Source organism: Numida meleagris, chromosome 7 (genome assembly GCF_002078875.1).
Source record: "Numida meleagris isolate 19003 breed g44 Domestic line chromosome 7, NumMel1.0, whole genome shotgun sequence".
Classification (NCBI taxonomy): Eukaryota; Metazoa; Chordata; class Aves; order Galliformes; family Numididae; genus Numida; species Numida meleagris.
The window spans coordinates 2557637-2578149 of record NC_034415.1 but is presented as its reverse complement, the minus strand read 5'-3'; the positions used below and the strand labels follow the sequence as shown (position 1 = coordinate 2578149).

General features: G+C 34.9%; 1 protein-coding gene across 3 annotated transcripts in view; it reads right to left on the bottom strand.

The window, feature by feature from the left end:
* Positions 1-20513, bottom strand: part of DENND1B (DENN domain containing 1B) — a 151690-nt gene that overhangs the window by 31460 nt on the left and 99717 nt on the right. For all 3 annotated transcript variants that reach the window (XM_021404161.1, XM_021404162.1, XM_021404163.1), the window contains 3 exons: positions 14372-14497; positions 5269-5370; positions 401-491 (listed from right to left, as the gene is read on the bottom strand). In XM_021404161.1, the coding sequence (XP_021259836.1) occupies positions 401-491; positions 5269-5370; positions 14372-14497 (319 nt within the window). The remainder of the gene's footprint in view (positions 1-400; positions 492-5268; positions 5371-14371; positions 14498-20513) is intronic.

The following is a 20513-nucleotide window of genomic DNA, read 5'->3' as shown; positions in this document are numbered from 1 at the left end:
GAAAAAGTTAGGAGAGTTTTTGAAAACCCAACTATCCAGAAAACAATGAGCAGCACAGATTTGAAGATTAGTTTTAAAAACTTAGCATAGCATTTAACAGGTAGTATAAGCATGCAGATAGAATGCAAGTGACATAGTGGCATATTTCATGACATCTTAATATCTAAGTATTGTTTTACTGGATTAAAACAAAATACCTTAATTTGTTAAATTGATGTAACTAGGTACATACAATTATTCATACGAGCAGTCAATTGTTAAAGGCTAAAGCCTTTCCAAGAATGAATGGAAACACTGAAACTGTACAGATACGTGTGACTTCTAAAATGTATGAGGACATGATCATGTTAAACTGCCCTCAGAGAAAAAGCATCAAGTAAAACACAAATTAATTCTGTACCTCCACAAAATCCTCCCGCTGTGATTTCTTCTTCAAAAACATCAGAGAATCCCCTTCCTGCATTTAATTTTGACAGTCGACCATCAATAAACTGAAAAAGAAAGTCACATTTTGTTGGTCCCTCTATTTCTTTACAGCACTGTAATCGTATGTATATGTACGTTATGATGGAATATATATGTTCAAGATAACATATGGCTTAAGGATAGTACATTATTTTAGGTGAACTTTTCAATAAAGAACAGCAGAAATGTCAAAATATTGTACAAAAATATAACCGGTACTTCCTTGGAGTTTCTGCTGCTTGTGTGTGTATTGAGTAAATGACACGTATGATGCAAAATTTACCAAAAAATCTGTAAAATTTTATAGCCAATAAACTTACAACAGTTTGTTCAGAGTTACTTTCAATACTTTTCAAGCTCTTCCTGCTTTCCTAATGGCATTAAAATATTTTAGCGTATATTTATGCTAACTCTGCATTATCATAATCAATTAAAGATAGCCAAAGAATTCCTTGATTTACGTTGGGAAGTCCTAAGGTTCCTCCTTATCGTAAACAGAAAATGACGAACAAATTTCCTTTTCTGCTTTACATATCAATGGGTCCAAAGTAGAACTTGTTGAAGTACATAGAACAAACAGCTGGAAACATTTCACCACATGCACTTCAAAGAAATGATAAGCTACAATGTCTAATCAAGCTCCATTAAAAATCCAATGGATATGTTTTACATGAAGTGACATTACGAGGACAGTAAGTGTGGGGAAATCGTAGCAAAACTGCCTGTACTGAAACAGAAGAGAATCACTGTGGCTTTTTTTCTGAAATGGCGGCATTAGCAGCGTGGATTTGATCAGCAGTGGATTTTGAGCAGCAAACTAACTTGAAGAACATTTCACTCAAGTGCAAAAATGAAGTGGGGCATGATGCCAAGGCAGACTCTCCATCTGACTGAGCACAGTTCAAGCTTGACACCACTGGATTTTTAAGTTCTAATGCAAGTTACACTTATTTAGTTGTATCTACAGGTGCATACTGCAGTAATCATCCTTATGTACCTGTTGCAGTTGCATCAGTATGTGGATTTGAATCTATCTGCATGCGTACATAAAGAATGAAATGACTCAAATAGGTCAGAAAGAGCCAAAACAAGATAACTAATGATTAAACCTCTCAGAAGAAATGGGTCCATTCTTTCCAGGAATTAACAAGCTTCAAAGAATTTCAATGAGTGTATTTTTAAAAGTTTAAAATTCCTTCCAGGAGCACCCCCTCCTTATTTATTTTGAAAAGGCTAACTCAAATCTGAGAGATAAAGGGAGAAAGCACTTTTGTAATTATACACAGCTCATCTTCTAACAAGAAATATGAGTTATTCACTGGTACTAAACAGTACATAGAAATAGACCAAAATTAATTGTTTGGTTATGTCATATATTACTACAGATTATCCAAACAATGTCACTGACAATCTAATGCTTGACAATATTGTCATGAAACAAATCACATTCTAAGAATGGAAAAATTCCAGCGGCAATAATGAGACAAGCATAAAGATAACCAGTCCTTTCCCTCTTGTCTCAACTCCTTGTTTTTCCATTTTACTCCAAATTGGCCTTTTTCCAAACAGGTTGGGTTCATGGTCATACCTCTTTGGAATCACTGGATTATTTCACAGTGAGAAGAGAGATAAGAACAATCTTTAGCTAGTGCTGTGAAAAGAAAAAAAACAGCCATCCTTTGAACTGTAAGGTGTTATCTCTTTGGGAAAGTTATGAATTCATTCCATACCATAAACTAGCAAAAGATTTATGGACATACTCAACATTTGGTAAAATTCTATTAACAGCAAGCTGAGACACTGGCTGAATTTTAGTTTTCAGAAGATTAATTCAATGGAGTACTTAATGTAAATACTGAAAAATAGATCTGTCAAAAAAAAAGTCCCTGAAGTTATTTGAAGGAAGTGTTAATATTACTAGCTGTATTAGTAATCATTACTTTTGAGTAATTTACTATCATGAGTCGCATTTAAATCACTAAATTTAAATCACTAAAAAAGTAGCATTTGGAATCATGCATGCCTTGCATCATTTTCTTCTCCCAATTTTAAAGCCATGGTGTCTGGAAAATCAGTTCAAGTAAAGCATTCTCAAACAGATCCAGAGATGTCATGCTTAACTACCACTTTTAATGAAAAATACTAACTCTGATGCTACTCTTGGATTTTATCAGACTAAAGAGACCTATTACACCCCTTAAATATTTTTGAATTCTAAAGGTAAAGAATAGACCATACGAAACTCAGAAGGCTTTGTGGCACAACTGCTAAAGAGGGAATGCAGAGGATGCTGTTTGCAAGTCAAACCCAAACATATAAATGAATGCAGGGAGCAGTAAAAATTCCAAGTGAAACATCAGTTACTAAGAACAAGAATTTAGTGGGAGCAAAGAATTTCCACGCAATAGCAGCTCAAATTATATTATTCATACAATTTTATTCTTTAATGAAGTATTGTAACATTATTAATTCATTCTTAGAATTAGCATGAGCACTAGTTTCCATGGACATTTGAAAGAACTATTTGAAACATGGGATGCTACTATTAATTGCTTACACTTGAAGCCTGAAACACAGCGGAAGCAATTAACAAGTTACTTGAAAAACAAAGGATGTGGTAAATGCTGGTCTGTTGGTTTGCCCTTAGCAGTCTGATGATGTTTCAAGTAGATTTGGAGGGGGCAAGAAAGGGAAAATGGAATGATGTACCACATGAATTATCAAAAAGCAAGTTCTCACATATTCTTTGACAGTTTTCTTGATAAAGGAAATGCAGTTTAACTACCTGAGAAAAGTCTACAGCATCTACCTTAGAATATTAGTTCAGATGAAGTAAAAGCAGAATATCTGAACAGCACCTGAACATTAGTCAGATGAGGACTTGCTCACAAAAGAAAACAGCTTATTATGAAAAGGAAAGCACCAGACTGCAAGCGTCAGCAGAAATGGTATTTAAAGACAAATGTTGGGACTGATCCTATTTACAGGATAGTTACTGATTTTCATACAAAAGACTGGCATGTGCCAATACACTTGGTATTAACAGAAAACACATCAAAGTTTAATAGAAGGTAAAAATATAACAGAAGGTTAAAATGGGTGATGCTGAAGATGAAAATAACTGGAATGTGAAGAACACAAAGAATGGATTCCCCACTTTCAGTGGAAGCTAGATATCATCCTATGGTGATTTCCTGGTACTCTGATGAACTTCCAAGAAGAATGGAGGGGGAGGGAAGAGAGAAAATTTTAAAAAATAGTCCCACCAAAAACAAAAACAAAAAAACACAGCCACAATTCTCGAAAATGGCACGAGTTAAGCTTACTTATCAGTCAAGGCAAAAAAAAAAAAAAACCCAAACATACTTTGCATACCCATTTACTCCTTCTAAAAATTATTTTCTGCTTAACAATTAGTCATTTTCTGGAACACAATAGAATACAGTTTATTCTGTTTATAAGAACCTTGAAAACAGTTCATTTGTCAGTGGGAAAAGCTATAAAAGATGCAGCTGGGCTGAGGATTAGCTGAAGTGGGAGTAACAATCACAACAAAGTAGGAAAAAAAAATGTTTACTATAAACCACACACATCATCAAAATTGTTACTATTTCCTAATCCTTTGTAATATATTATTTCCTTTAGTGTGAATAAAATTAAAAACAAGCTATAAACAAACTATAAACTGATTATTTTTAGCTGAACATATTAAAACATAACGAGTAAGTTCAGAGCCATACTGACAAGCCCATAATTTCAGTGAAGTTAAACCTTTTCCTTACAACTGAAGACCTTGCTTAGTAACAGCACAACAATTTGGAAGCCTCCTTTGTAAGCATCTTTCTTGCTAACAAAGTTTCAAGTCTTAAACAGCTGTAAACAGCTTGCTCCCTTACTTCTTTCCATTTCAATCACTTGTCCCAGATACTCCCACAGGTTTCAGATACCTTATTTTTTATTTTTATTTACATTTTGTAACTGTATTATATAGCAGTAAAATTGAAGGAGCCCAATTCTGTGATCAATATTTCCTTAACAAATAAGAAAAACATGTTTTCAGAGAACTTATACAAACTATCATCCTTACATAAATCTTGACTTCAGACATTAACTTCTGATTAGCACCAAACATTTTTTGAAAATTAGAAAATCCTATATATAATGAATTACCCTTATCTTTCATGGTAGTATATCTTCAAAGGGGTCCATTAGATTACTTGAACATGAACTCTCATGCCTCAATCATTCCAGATATTTGCAGGAAAATAACTACTTTCAGTCGCAGGTTTTCCTTAATTGGCTGCAATATACTTCAGAGTACCCCTATGGCTTGGGTTGGCAACATTCTCTGTACGCCTACTTCAGAAACCCTAGCATTGAAAGCTGTAATTGCAGTATGAATCCAGTTTTTAAATAAAATGCCACTGAACTCCAATTTAAGCAAGCACCGCACTGTTTAGGTTCTTTGGTCACAAGCCAAGGGAGCTGAAAATGAGGTTCCACCATCAAGCTGGGAGATCCACGATTTTTCTTGTCTAGATGAGTTGCTGCCGGGCTCTTAAGAGGTGCTGCACTAGCTCTGCACCCTGGAGTTATTTTCACCTTTTTTTTCCAGCTCTTTTTTTTTTTTTTTTTAACTATAATTGAAATCTTAATAATAGAACAACACTTGGATGACTGCCTGTACACAAATACTTGTGTTTTATCCTGGAGTTTCATAAGATGCCAGAAAGAGATATATATTTAAATATGGATGTATTTCCAAAGAAAATCATTAAATTTGGGTCTTTTACCATCTCATACCTGTTTAAACAGTTGAAGATTAACAGCAGTTTCCAGGAACTGTTTAGTAGTACTGGAACGATGCTTCACAAAACTATTCTCACAGAAAGTTATAGGTTCTCCCTAAAAGAGTTTAAATGGAAAACACTGGATGTTAAATACAGTATACAAATGTGTTGATTTATTTAACATCTCACTATACACGCATAAAATAAAAACACACAGACAACAGCAATGAAATCCTCATACATTTTAAATAGCTCTCAAAATACAAGTTGCAGTTGAACCTCTCATTTATGAAGCTTTAACACCAGTCTACAAAAAACACTTTGCAAGGAAAAGTAAGTGGTTTACAGTTGGCTCATATTACCTCTAAAGTACTCTCCATTAAATATTTCAAGGAAGTGGTTCAAAGATTGAGGGATAGCAAGTCCTTTGCTTTGAACAGTTCAACACGCATTACTCTCATTTAACAGAAAAACACTGCAATAAATTTAAATTTATTTTGACGTTATTTCCACAAAAACAAAAGCCACAAATGTTGGCTTTTGGGAAAAATCTAAATGGACCAGATTAACATTTGGTAAAACAAAATATTATCCCAGCACAAGAAAAGCACATAGTCTACAGTTTACCAAGAACTCCACAAAAACAAACATTTTAATGATTAAAAAAATGAGTATTCATAGAAAAGGAAGTATTAGTTGAAAACATATTAACTGAAAACAGCATCCTTATGAAGATGATTTACAAACAGTTGAAGTGGCTCCTATGTTATCCCTTAATTTGATTTATAATTTGCTATCCTCAGTGTGCACAGAGCACTGGAAGTTACTGACAGGCATTCTCTCAAATTGTTATTCTTGTCAATACTTTGTGATAAATATTTGAAGCTGTTAGATTTAAATGAATAAATAATACATACATTAAAAGTTTGTGTCGTGATGGAGACATTAACTGATTTCATCACAAATCCAAGATGCCTCCCATCCAAGCATACAGAACAAAAAAAGTCATCAGCTTAGAAACTATTAGCAAAGGACTTGAAGATGAAAAACTGGAATCCAGCAAAATTCCACACCTAAATCTGCCCCTAGGATGTTTTACTGCCCCAAAACTAAATACCCTCAACAGACTAACACACCTCAGCCACTCAGAAGAAAAAAAGATCAAAGGCACCTCCTATATTGATCTTCCTGATACTAAAACAGGAGTCCTGTCAGGCTCCAACTGTTAGCCACTTTGAAGACAAATGTATTCATGCCTATGACCACCACACCACTGCCTTCTCCTCTGTACCCTGGTTAACTTTAATTGTGCATGGTACTTCATACACTTTCCTGGCTTTCTGGGACCTTCTACGCTACCAGAATACAGCAAGGCATTCTTGGCACGTGACCTTTGTGAGTTTGTCAGCGCAGCTCTAAATCATTTTCAAATGCTTTTTATACCTTGCATTTTGTTTTCAAATGACGTAAGTATGACTGAATGAAATCTAGCACTAAAACCACCCTTATACCCTTTTAAAATCCTATCCTGATGCTCCCAAAGCTTCCCTCTTTTTCAATTTGCAGGGGCGTCTTGTCATAGCTGAAATCAAATTTTGGATATCTTATCACAGCATCTAAATTCAAAGTATCTAAAAACTGTAGAGAGGTCCAATCCCATTCAGCAAAGCACATAAGTTCATGCTTAACTTGCTTTTTAAGTTTTACATTCTGACATCTCTAAGGAAACCCTGATTTTAGAAAAGAATTCTCCCAGGAAGAGTTAGAAGCAATATTTAAGCAAATTTACTTAACACAATCCTTCCCCTTTCACAAACTACCTGGAATGCAATGATACGCAAAACCATCTCAACACAGTATCTCCATCACACCTCCAAGATGAGCATTCTAGTTACTCCACCTACTGCTTATCCAGAGATAACTGGTGAACACTGTACACATGCAGGACACGCTGAATCTGTCAAAGAGCTTGAACTGTTTGTGGTACTTTAAATAGCACTGCCTTCCTGACCCACTTTGCGTTAGCTTTTCTTGAGCTCCTGAAGACCCTTGTCTTAAGAAGATGACCTCAAGCTACTTAGCAAATTCAAAGTGCTTCAAAACAAATGAAGCAGTCTCCAGTGAGATATGGTGGTACAAGACATGGTGTTCCTGAGGGCAGACTCTCTTCTCAGTTCTGTCGTTCTTCCAAAAAATTTCAAGGCAGCAAATTAGAAAAAAATCCTTATTTATTTATTTCTTTACACAACAAATGATTTCTGAAAATACAGAGGCTATGTGGGAGTGCAGAACTGACTAGATGACTCACAACACACTATGAAACCTTAAATTTAGGACCAAAGAAAGAAAAGGGTATTATTTTCAAGACATACTCTTTGGAAAAATTAAAAGTAAGCAAAGCCTTTGCTGCCACTTTCCCAAATGTTGTGGGAAAGATGAAAGACAGAAAGGAGAGGTTATCTCCCAGTAAAAGAGAAAATAGGTATTCCAGCTCTCCCCTTCATATAAGCCTAGGAAGAGAGAGCAGTGAGAGTTGTACTTGACAGTACCTCTCTGGCCTGAGCCATGTAGCAGAATGCCAGGAAATGGCAGTTCAACGCATATTTTTAGTGTATGGCTGTGCTATTCTCCTAAATATTTCCCTTTATCACTGGATACTTCAGATATTTAGTAAGCGCTCACGCACTGGTGCATCTATTGCCTTATCAATAAAGTTCAGAAACAGAATAGCCAAAGCTATACCTCGGCTGAAGATGTATTTAGATCTAATTTGGTTCACATCCAAAAGCCATCCAATTATTGCAATCTACTGATAGTAAGGTTGCATTAAAAATTTGAGTAGGCTCAACACTCCTACCTGTTCCTCACATGAAAGGGAGAAAATCTATTGAAACTTGTAGGAATTTCAGACAAGTTTTTGAGTATCTGCTGTAACTTTACTGAAATTGCATTAAATAACAAACACTATTAATGCTTCTTTCCTTTATTTGTTTCATACTCTGAACAAATACATTGTTTTCCTAACAAAACTTTGCCAAATCTTCAAGATCGTTACTGTAAACATGACAGGTTTTGGACTGCTATTTAAAAATGAAGCTATTTCTCTAATATAAACAAAAAAGCTCCAGAAGTTTCTGGACATGAAGCTTGTAACATTCTTGTTTCTGCAAATACAGCAGGGTACCTTTAGAGACTGAGTTTTGGAAGAATGCTCCGCTGATATTTAACTACTTCACCATCAAATGGCCCCTTCCGTATTGATCTACAATGTACTTTCAAAACAAGTTCGATCAAAACCCAGTAGGGACTCCAAACTGAAAAGTAGACAGCTAATACTCAGACCAAACAGCCTATGCCCAAACAAGCTATCTGTCCTTTTAACAACAGTTGCTATAGAATTTTCCTCCCCTTTCATAGCTTACCACACACAGCAGGCATTTTTCACTCCAAGCTACATTCGCAGTTTAAGAAAGCTATTTATGCAGACCTCAACAGAACAGGAAAGTAGTGATCTAAAACTGTGTGATGGTTTTAAAAGGAAAAGTAGTGTAGATTAGAAGGTGAGTTTAACAAGAAGTACTAGATTTTAATTATTTCAGGAAACAGTCATATCTTTCCAACATGAGATGACTCTTACACTGTTTGTATTATTGCTATAACCGGTATAGTTTCACATGGCAACTCTTGCTCATTACAAAATGAGTGTAAGATACATATAAATTCCTCAGTATTGTATCATTTATCAAAAAAAGTCCATTTCTAAACATCATTCTTACTTCTATATGAAAATCCCTCTGTTTAAAAATCAAGGAAGTGATGAAATTTCAGCTGTTGGCCTGACATTGAAAGACAACCATCCAGGAAATAACTGAGTATGACTTAACTACATGTTCGTCTCATGAAGGTACCATTTAAAATTACAAATAAATTACTGCAAAATTCGCCCATTTCTTACCATCCACATAATCAAAGATTCGGATGACCTGATATTTCTTGCAGTAACAATCAAGCCCTTCTAAAACTGCTGTTAGCATCTATATTCAATAAAGAACCATTACAGTTCTTAATATAAATGTAACAGTATGGCGTTTAACATTTAAGTTCTCTGAGAAGTGACAACAAAGAGACATAACAGGTATAATACAGGGTGGTTCTGTATATAAACACAAGCTACGTTCTGGCATTTTATTACTCTCTGTTTCTCTAGTCTCCTTTAACTTTTACAACTAACTTGGGAAAAAGGCAAACAAATCAATGTCCATTTCTAAAGATAGTTGTGTCCTCAAAAGGTTTCACTTTGAAACTCGATTATAAGCAATCATTGCTTAAGCATTCTCATGCATTCAGGTTCATTCCGAACCTTAAAATATCCTTTCCTTTCCCTAACATAACACTTAATTGCACCATTTTGCTTTCTTGCATTTTAAATACAAGACCTGTGTCTGTTTGAAAGTTAATGTAACTACTTTAAAAAGTGTACTCAAAAACAAACAGGCCCAAAGCACTCCAGAAACATTCAATTAAAGGAAGGCCTGACAGGTTGTGCTACCTCCAATACGGAGGTGAGCCCGTCCCCTCGGAATGCCAACCAGACTAAGAACTCCTGCTGGCAAGAACTCCAAGTCACGCCATTAGTCTTTGCTCTTCTTTTCCTAATTTCTGATGAATTATGTTACAGTCATCATAACTTAAAACAAAGTTATCCTGGGTTTATTTCTTTTTGGCTTAACATCAATGGCTTCGATGATTTTTTCCCCCAAAACGGGAGGTGATTTTCCTCAATGACCATCTTTCGTTTGCTCATTCTTGAAGAAAAGCCAATTCTTCAAAAGCAGAAAATAACTTATTGTTGCTTATGCCCCCTAGCATTCTAATAGGTACATCTCAAAGAGGATTTGTTTATTTGAAATAAATTTGAAATGTAATTGTCTTGTCATGATGGACTACATTTTTCTTTTGAAAAATCACACCTACAATTCTTCCTGATGTTTGCTAGTTATAAGCAAAGCAGGAAAGCCGGTTTCTCCTTTTCCCAATGATAAAATTAATCTCTATTATTATTATTATTTTTCCTATTCTACCCCTAAAATCTCACCTACCTTTTCCTTTCTAGACATAGTCAGTGAAACACTGACTGTTTAAGAAATTTTTACACCACTCAGTATTTCATTATTTGACTATATTGCATATACTTAATGGGAAAAAAAAATCTACTCTTTGCTATCATCTACAAGGTTTGCATAAGTTCATGCATAAAGTCCATTTTTCCTAGCCACCATTGCACTGCTAAAATGTTTTATTCCCATGGTTTACATCTGAGAAGGCTGCCTGAAAAATACCCATGAAGAATATGCAAAGTAAAATAGCTAGAAAGGAACATAGTATTGCATGTGCACTGATTGATAAAGTGAAATAAGCTGCATAATTGCAATCGTTGTGTTTAACTCCCACCTTTGCACATTCTGAAACATGCAATACTGTTTTGTAATAAGTTCCCAAATGTTGGACCACCTAAAGAAAATAGGAGCAACAAAAGGTTCAAGGCTAAGTTGTGACTAGACAAAATACAAATAATTTCTATTTGTATATGCATCTACATGGTTTAAGGATTCATCACAATACTCTGATCCTTGCAATGTCACAGCAGGGACAGACTCTTGTGATCAAAACTGTTCACGGTTACTGACACTGCAGATCACACAATGGATACTATTGCAACTGCTACCAGGACTAGCACAACAATACACTGATATTCCACTGAGGAGATTTTCTTTTGAATACATGGATTATTTTGGGGTAATTTCTCAAATGATAAGGAAGTCAATGAAGATGAAAATCTGTTTTATTTTCTTTTTCTCTTCCCTATCAAAATCTTGGAATGGTGATGAGATGTTAAAATAGGCTATAAAAGCAATATATTCAGTCACTCCTCAACAACCATGCATGAAGTAGATACCTTCTGTATTAAAGTAAACCAGAAAACAACCTTCAGCTACTGTAGACAATTAGTAGTCAACACTAAAATAAATAAGAAGAATGAAGAAGAATAAATATATAAGCATCACATAAAGCTAGAAATGCACACTGTGGATGCCAGGTCCTTATCACCAACTGTACTGATTTTCTCTACACTCCTATTATGCAATAGTTGCTAAAGTAAATTGCAACATATTATAAAAAATAATTTTGGCAGTAATATCAGATTTGACTGATTTTTTTTTTTTAAATCAGTGTCACGATTAAGTCAAACAAACACCTATTTCTATTTTCTTGAAAACTTTACTGGATTCATGTTTTTCTTATCATTTATTACACACACAAAAATATTATCACCTATATCTATTGCATGTCATATTTCTTGCCAGTATTAGAGTAGTCAAATTTTCCATATGGTCTTTCGGAGTCCCATGAACTCCTTTCAAGACCCCTGAAGCTTCCCATTTTCCCTTTCACCAACCACATTATTTTCAATAATTGCTAGACGTTTGTTCAAGACATATTGCTATACCAAGGAGAATCTGTCCTATGCTGAAAACAAACAGTTGCACAGAATGAGTGTTCAGTGCGATGAACAGCATTTGGAATGAAGAGAAGTGTTGGATGAGTACAGACACTATCAAAGCTGTTCTTTACTCAAAGTGAATATTAATGACAGTTGTTTCGCGTTTCAAGTTAAAATCATACAGAATGCTCTGCTGCAAGTAAAGTAGTTCACTTGAACACATTTTTAAACTTACAGGCAAATGATAACTATCCAAACATTATTTTATTTTTCATTAGGATGTTTACAATCCCAAAAATGGTATCCTAAAGCCTCCCACTTCTTGCTTCCGAAAATACAAAAAGCTTACTTACAGCAAAAGTATTTCAAAACTATCTAGGAAATATTTTAAGTAATACCCCTTTATAAAGTTTCTGTTAGAATACTAGTTAAACTCTGAAAGAGAATAAATAAACTCCCTAACTCTGGTTTAGATTTTCTTTATGAGATCTAGCATCACAGACTCCAAGACAAAGGATGGTATTTTCTTTGCAATAACAATTCACATGTCCTCAGACTCCTGACAAATGGTCCTAATATAGTCAAATGCGACTGGATTTCTTGAACTTCCTAATTCATAAGGCACTAAACTTAGATCAAAAGGCTCATGTAAAACGAGCTGAACTATCACGGAACAACTCCTCTTAGTCTCTACTAATCATGAACAAGTTCAGCTCCTAGTAACTTTTTTCACAAATCACAATAAAAATTCCATAAGAAACTATATTAGTTAACAACGTGAACACAGCTCAATTTTTTAAAACATTTTTTTAAAAAAATATATATATATACACTTGGTCTTTGGACAAATTGATGCCAGTCTAAGATATGCTGACACTTGCCAGCAGACTTCCGACTGTTAAAATATTTTGAAATAACATAAAAATAAAATATAAAAAAAATCAGGCTACAACAATTTCATAAATATCTTCTCTTGTATGCAGTTGGTGAGCTAAAAAAAATAATATGCAAAAAAGAATGATGCAAAACTAAACATGGTAAAGGTCATTTAGACATGTGTGCCAGCAGAAGCGATGTATGGTGCACTACTTCCAATACAATGCAAATGCAGACATCTCAGATACAGCGACAGATGAACTAAAATAAAATGGAAAGCAGAGCTGAATTCAACAGAGATGCAAATCAGAATGCTGAAGAACTTACGTTCCATTCAACAAACTTACCATAACATAAAGGACTGACTCCATCCTATTTCTGATCACAAGAAAGGTTAAGAACATCAGACAGACTGACATCATTTTGCTTGGATATACTGACTGTAGTTTAAGACAATTTTTGACACAACTGCTTGTAATATAAGCTGACATAGGTTGATAATGGCCAGTGTCTTCACCTTTGGACTAAGTGACGAATTAGTTAACCTCTTCCAGTGCAATGTCAGGTAATGCCAGTATGAAATAAACTGCAACTGTTTCATTGAAAAGATCTATTTTAATGTAATTCATATTGTGTTGTCCTTCAGCGATTTTGAAAACAGGTAGAATAATTTCAATATCATATGCAAACTGAGTTTCCATATCAAAAGAAAACTATAATGTCTGTCAACACAAATACTTACACTAAACTCTTAAACATTTCTACATGGGTTATTTTAAACTCAATAGTTGTCTAATGCTTTTTAGAGGCACAGGCAGCAGGGGTGCAAAATGCTCATGGCAATAAAGACTACCTGCTAGAAAACCACTTGGGTAAGAGACTGACCCTATTTAGTGCCTTAAGGATGATTTTTCTCCTGCCAAATCTCAGTATTTGTTGGAATCATTCTGAACTTAGACCAGTCTTTATTTTTAAAAGAACAGCAAAAAAAGCCACATTCTGAGACTGATTCAGTCAATGTCATCTCAATGCACTTTTACCAAATGGAACTACTGTCAGGAGTTCATAAATATCATAGGAAAATAATCTGAAATTAATCCACATGTTTTTTCTGATAAATTACTTTATCATCTAATAGGCTCAGTGTGTGCCAGCTACATACACCAGAAAGGATGAACACCTGAAACACATTAACCAAGTGCCAGCAAAACCTCAGAAATACAAGTTCTGAAGCTCTCATGGGATGAACTGGATTTTTTCATTTTTCCTATCTTCTCAGTGGAATCAAGATAAGCGTATAGATGTAGAGATACATGTTTGAATCATCACATCTGGCATCTGATAGGAAATAAAGAACTTCTGGTCTCAGACACAACAAAGTCTCTGGACTTGTACAGTGAAAAATGACAGTCTCTGAAAGGCACAACCTCTTCAGTTCTTCAGTACATTAAATAAGGTGAGTTGTAAACACTTTTGTTAATGTAATCAAATTTTATACTAAATAAGTTATAGAAGTGACACAAATAAAAAATAGTTGACTCAGGACAAGTATTCACTTTTCAGTACAATTCACCATGAGGAGGTAGTACTGTCTTCTAAATTGCCAACACACTGTGTGCTCAGAGTAAGGTTTAAAACAGTTGATTTGAAATGTTTCAGATTGAGATAATATTTCACATTTTCCTTGCAAAAGTATGAGCCTCTGCTCTTGTACATTAATGGAAAAAAGTTGTCTTACTGGTTTGTATCTTAGGGCATCTCTGTAGGATCCAAACAGTGATGCCTGTGCCCGAAGAAACGCCTTGGCTACTCCATCACCCGTAGCTGTAGACTGCTTTTTCAGTTTATTTTTCAAGGCCGAGACCTGCATGACAGAGTGGAACAGTTAAATTAACACCTCAGAAATTGGTACAGCGAGGTATGAACCCAATCAGCAGGCAAACCATGGTGTCTACAGGTCAGCCAAAAATTCATCCTCCTCCTTGATAGCTTATCTTTTTAACTGCAAAGAGCACCTGCTGGTCTGTTAATTGAAATGAAGGCAGGGGATGATGGTAGAGTGCTAATGCAAATTGGTTACGCTCTCTTTTTTTTCCCAAGGCCTCTTGACATAAATAAGCTTAATTATTTTACAGTAAACAGCATGTGAGCCACTTTTCTGCAGCTCTTTTTTCAATCATAAAATTTGTCTTCTCATTTTGAATAAAGACAGATTTTTTAAATTTATATTTCAAAGGTTTGTTCTTAAGGACTCCTGATGCTCACCTTCAACTCAGTTATAGGGATATTTCTTTAAATATCAAATTACTATCTTACAGCATTTCTCATGCACCATAGGAGTAGCTGCTACCAGTATCTAACAATGGGAACAGTTTGCATAAGTTCAGTGGTACATTGTCTTTTAAATTGTTCTTGAGGATAAAACATGTGAAAGAAGAAAAAAAAAACAACTGTCAGATGAGGCACTTGTAGCTTGAAATAAAAAGAAGGAAGGAAAAAAATGCACATTTATTTTTGTGCTTGAATTTTTTAATTTTTTATTTTAAGATCTATCTTTTCTTTTCTTAGCATAGATGGCCATTACTTGGACATATTTCAGGAAAAAAAATCCTATCGGTGTGGAATTGTTGCAGTATTCCTTAAAGGTATGTGGAATTACACCCAGTTATAGTTTTATTCTCCTAATTATAACCATGAGGGATATCTGGAGAAATGAGCCAACTTCAATTATGCCATAAATAGAAGTTTCCGCCTCCCTTTGCATTATGACATAACCATAACAGCAATATTTATGTCACTGAACGCTATACGAAGTAACATGTACCGTTACTCTTTAACCAGAACATTATGAGCACATACCATCAGCAAAACATCTTTCATGCTTTCAGAAATGTATGCAAGAATGAGTATCTTTTTGTTTCTTTATGCAAGCAGTCATGACTGTTCTTGTAGATGATGATTGTAATTGAAGTGTCAACCTAATTAACAACTAAACTTTGAATAATGCTAATGAGAACTGAACATGGCATCAGAGAAAAGACCAGCTCTACAGGTGATAAACCTTCACAGTAGTGACATTTTCCAGTGTAAAGTCACAGTTACTGTGATCTGATCAAAGAGAGAGACCCCCATTGGGTCCAATTATAACTATAGTTTTGAAAAAAGAATTATTGAGTTATGATGTTCATAATCTATGCAGAAAGGCCTTTACAGTATAGGTCTTTTCCCCATAGCTGTGATCTTTTCAATTTATATCCAAGCTCCATAGATCTAGATAAAAGTTTAGAGCCTGCTTCGTTTAGCCCATGGAAAGCATACACCAAGGCTCATTTATGTTTTTCTCTTACACCTCAAAAGAAAGAAAAAAAAAAAAAAGAGTACAATCCCTAGTACAAAAAACAGGGAGGTCAAGGTTGGAAAAACAAATGCATGTTATTTTATTTTCTTTGTTTAATGCTGTACGATTTTATTAAAATTGTTAAAAATTACGTTTATTTAATTTTGGCGCAAATAAATGGGGCATGTACTTTGTTGAAGGGAAATCTATCCATCAGTGTTAGCTCAGTTTCACCAATAGCAAAAAAAAAAAAAAAAGAATTCTCAGCCTTAGAATGCTATCTCTGTCATGATGAACAAAGCATCTTAAATATGTGAAAATTTCCTTTACCGTCTACTTTCTTGGAAATCTATGCTATTCTAAATTATATCTTGCATACATTGATGTGAAAAAAAGGCATGTTTTAAAACAAGCCTTACACTGTTACTTAACTTACACCAGGAGTTTGTGTCTTGTAAAAAAAAAAAAAAAAAAACAGCCACTCCAGTAGAATGTACTAAATCTGGTATAGTTGCATTAAATAATTATTGTGAAACAGTAATTAGAATTCAATAGTTGGTTTTTTTTAAAACAGGAAACATTTAGTTTTATTTTTTAAAACAAAATTAATTCAATGCTATCTGTTCAAACATACAAGGAATAAATCAAAAACTGAAATTTAATTCAGCTAATGCATTGGAAAATACTTTTCAGCTACCAAACCACATATTTCCCAAAGGCATATGTGACATGGTGTGCCGCGATCAAATGATAAAGAGTTTCAGAGCTCTATCTTGTGTTCAAGTTACCGCATACGTACAGCAATACTGTTCTAAGTAGTCATGAGTCCATATGTTGTATTGAACAAGGCCTAACTATCATTTTTAGGACTGTTCTCAAATCAAGTGAAAAAAACTGCTCCATCATACAGTGCAATGGTGAACTGGGAACTCATGACCTTTCTTATAACTCAGCTACAGGGACACTCAAACAGAAGAGGCACAAAAGTCCTCTTCACCTGAATTTTGCAGCAACACATCTGTAGCAGTTTAGTTTCAGTATCAACAATGACTAAATCAAATCACTCTAAATTGCCATTCTGGCAAGTCTAGCCTCAGCATAGGCTATACCTATGCATATGTACATTGACACACAATAGGTAACATACTGCTGGTTGGTGACACTGTGTCAGCAAAGAATCTTCTGATGGATTAATGGAAACAGCAAAAATAAAACAGTCAGAAAATAGGCGTCATCACTCCAACTTGTGTGCGATCACTTGTTTGTATGTTAATCAGCATTTTGTTTATTTCCCTCCAAATGGATAAATAGCTGAACACTCTTCTTTGTGTCATTCTTGGAGGTTGGGGCACAGGGAACGTGATTAACAAAAACCAAGCAGAAGGAACGGGCGTATTTCAACTCAATGAAAAGAGGTCCTACACCGGACACTGAAAGCGATGAGTTTGGGAAAATTTCAGCAGGTGATAAGAGAAAGGAAGAAAAGAAAGGTGGAAAAGAGCGTGTAGAGGAGGGGAAATATATAACCAAGTGAGGGAAAAGATTGTCAGTTTTTTTCATTTCTGGCAGGATCCACGTACCCTAAAATAAAACAATATCAGGATGCTTTAGGCAAATACATATTTAAAAGAATACCAGAGAGCAAAACATCTCCCACTTCACTGAGTTATTAGTACATTACTAGTTTAACAACACTAAGAATATTCCAATGGACTGGGCTTGAAGGCAGAGGGTTCCAGCACAAAAATGTGCAAGAACACTGCACTGAGAGGAGTGCAATACCAGGCTGCCATCCTGGAGGGAGTTCTGGCCTCAGAGCAATTATACTGGAGTTCTAAATGTGTCTCCAACTCTGATTTCTCAAGCAGCACAGCTGGAGTCCTTGCTGAAGCACTCCTAAGCACCCTCACTGCCTGCTTGCCCAGGTTTCCTGCAAGCTGAAGTCATCAAGCATCGGTGTGCTATCAAAATACCAGGTGACCACAAAGCCAGGCTGCCCCTTTGGGTAGGTTAGCTGCAAATCCTCCCAGTTCCACAGCTTAACCAGACAGACAATGACAGAGCAGTTACTGCACTCAGTACCACAGTTACATACATGAGAATGGGTACTTTGAACTCCTTGTAAAGATTTGGTGCACAGCAGGTCTATGATCACTTAAAACCTAAAACTCCTTTGGGTGATGCCAATCATGACAGAATAAATCACTCCGGAAATTTCAAAGGAGATACACGGCACTGGTAAGAAGCCAAAATACGCCTCAGTGGCAACTTTACCAATCTTTTTTTTTCTTATATATGCTTTAATCCTTTTACCTATGATTAAGAATGCCAGACTTTTTTTCTCCGCTTCTTTCCATGACTTAAACAGAAATAGCCTTTAAAAAAGTTTTTAAAAAACCACAGAGTTAGAATGCTGTTAGATTTTTTTCTGGGAGTCACTTAATGATCTGTCTCAGAAATAGTATTATTAATTTACACTAGAAGCAAACTGTTTTTATCTTCTCCTAGCAACTGCTTCTCAAAGGAAAGTGACTTCACTGGGCTGTTAAACAGTACCAATGAAAAGCAATCAGAGCTTTCAGAAGGTTTAAATCAATAGAATAGTTTTTCAGAGATTAGGAAGTCATAAGGTTGGTATGTGGTTTTGCTCTCATACATATGAAGTAACTAAAAAATGCCAAAACATATTGTGTTGCTCGCTGAAAAGAAGCCCTCTTTAAAAAAAAAAGTCACTGTATATCCTTCATGTTTCCAAAGACAGTAACCTGATCAGAAATAAGTCATGACTAATATCTCTTCAATATTCACGTGAGTAGAATAATGGAACTGCACAAAAAAAGTTAAAAAGAATCACAAACGGATATAACTATTAATCAATCCCTTCCTCCTGCAAAAGCTTAAGCATGCATATAAATTTAAGCACGTATGGAAGTATTTGAAAGATTTGTGCCCTAAGGAATGCAGAACCATGCACTATACTTCCCAATGACTATCACACTCTGAAAAAGAGATACACGGGTATTTCTTTAGTGTGTGACATTTGTCAGGCTGCACATCATTTTTCAGTGTTCCATCAGATCAGGTGACTGTAAAAGTAAAAATACACTTTCTGTAGCAAGAAAGTAAGAAGATGGTGGAGAAGAGAAACAAAACAAAAATTTTAAAAGAAAATGGAATCTGAGTTTATTTTTATCAATAATGTTAATGAAAGGGCTTCTGCATACTTATCTACATACACAGCATCTCAGACAGTCCTCCAGCATTTAATCAAAAATACTCTATTTAAATGCAAACGTTTTCCAAAATAATTGCATTTTTCAATCTGATAGTCTAGCTTCTAATATTAGATCTAGGTTCAGCAGAATCTCAAGCACCACATTGGAGATTCAACATAAATATCTATTTCATACTACTGCAAATATTGCTTACTGCTCTTTTAATAGACGGTAGAAACATTTTGCCTATTTTTTCATGGAAAAACATAATTATGATACTTACATGTAAAAAAAATCTTTTTTATTGCACTATTAAACATTGAAGCATTGAAGCTTTTTTTTTTTTAAACACTGTATTTTCAGAAATAATTTTCAGTCTCAGTAACTATTTTAAAAAACAACTGTTAAATTTTCTATGTGAATTACAGCCTACTTCTCAAATGCTACCTTTAAAACAGAGATGTTCATCGCCTCCGTTATGGTGTAAAAATACTGTGACTTACCTCAAAACCAAAACTGAGAAAAAAATTGAATTCTGTATCGTATCATAGTGCGTATGTCCAACAAGATATAAAGCCTGTGCGTTTTTCAACAGCTCTGTACATTTTACAGTCAACAATATTTAACAAATGCAGAAGATCCAATAATCCTATGAAGCCTATTGTCTTCCAAAGATGATATTTATAAAAGCTGTGCTGAAAGTCTGTAGTGATTTCAGTAAGACTTAGTTGCTAAACGGGCTATCCTCCATTCTCCCAGCTTTTTCTGAAAGAGCTTAACTTGAGCAAAAGACTCATATAGAGTTAACTGCAAGCAGGTATTACATAATCAGGCCCAAGGTTTATAAACAGCTAAGCATCTATAGTCTACATTAATTTCCATACATCACAAATGTTTTTTTGCTACCTTCTTACACTGTTAAAGTGGTGATCAAAGAATTATTGCATTAGGAAATTTACTCCTGCAGAAGTAGCTACTTATTTTCATCTTTTTTTTAATTAAAAAATAATAGACAAATTCACAGTGAAATGATAAAATTTAAAAACAAGTGTTCTTGTCAGAAGAGAGGAAAAAGAGGGTCTTTCCCCCTTCTAAGAAAACAAAGGATTCCTGAAAGTCTTGCACTGATTTATTTTTCCAATTTTAAATACCTTAGGAGTAGCGGAACTGCTACTGGCATGGTAGTATTTCTAACAGTCAATAAATCTAAAATATTATGTGTGAATATTGGAATGAAGCCATTAAGAAGATTACAGCATGCAACACAGCAGAGGGTCCACATGAAAAAAGGACTGGTAATTCAGGACAACTGTGACCGCTGACCTTTG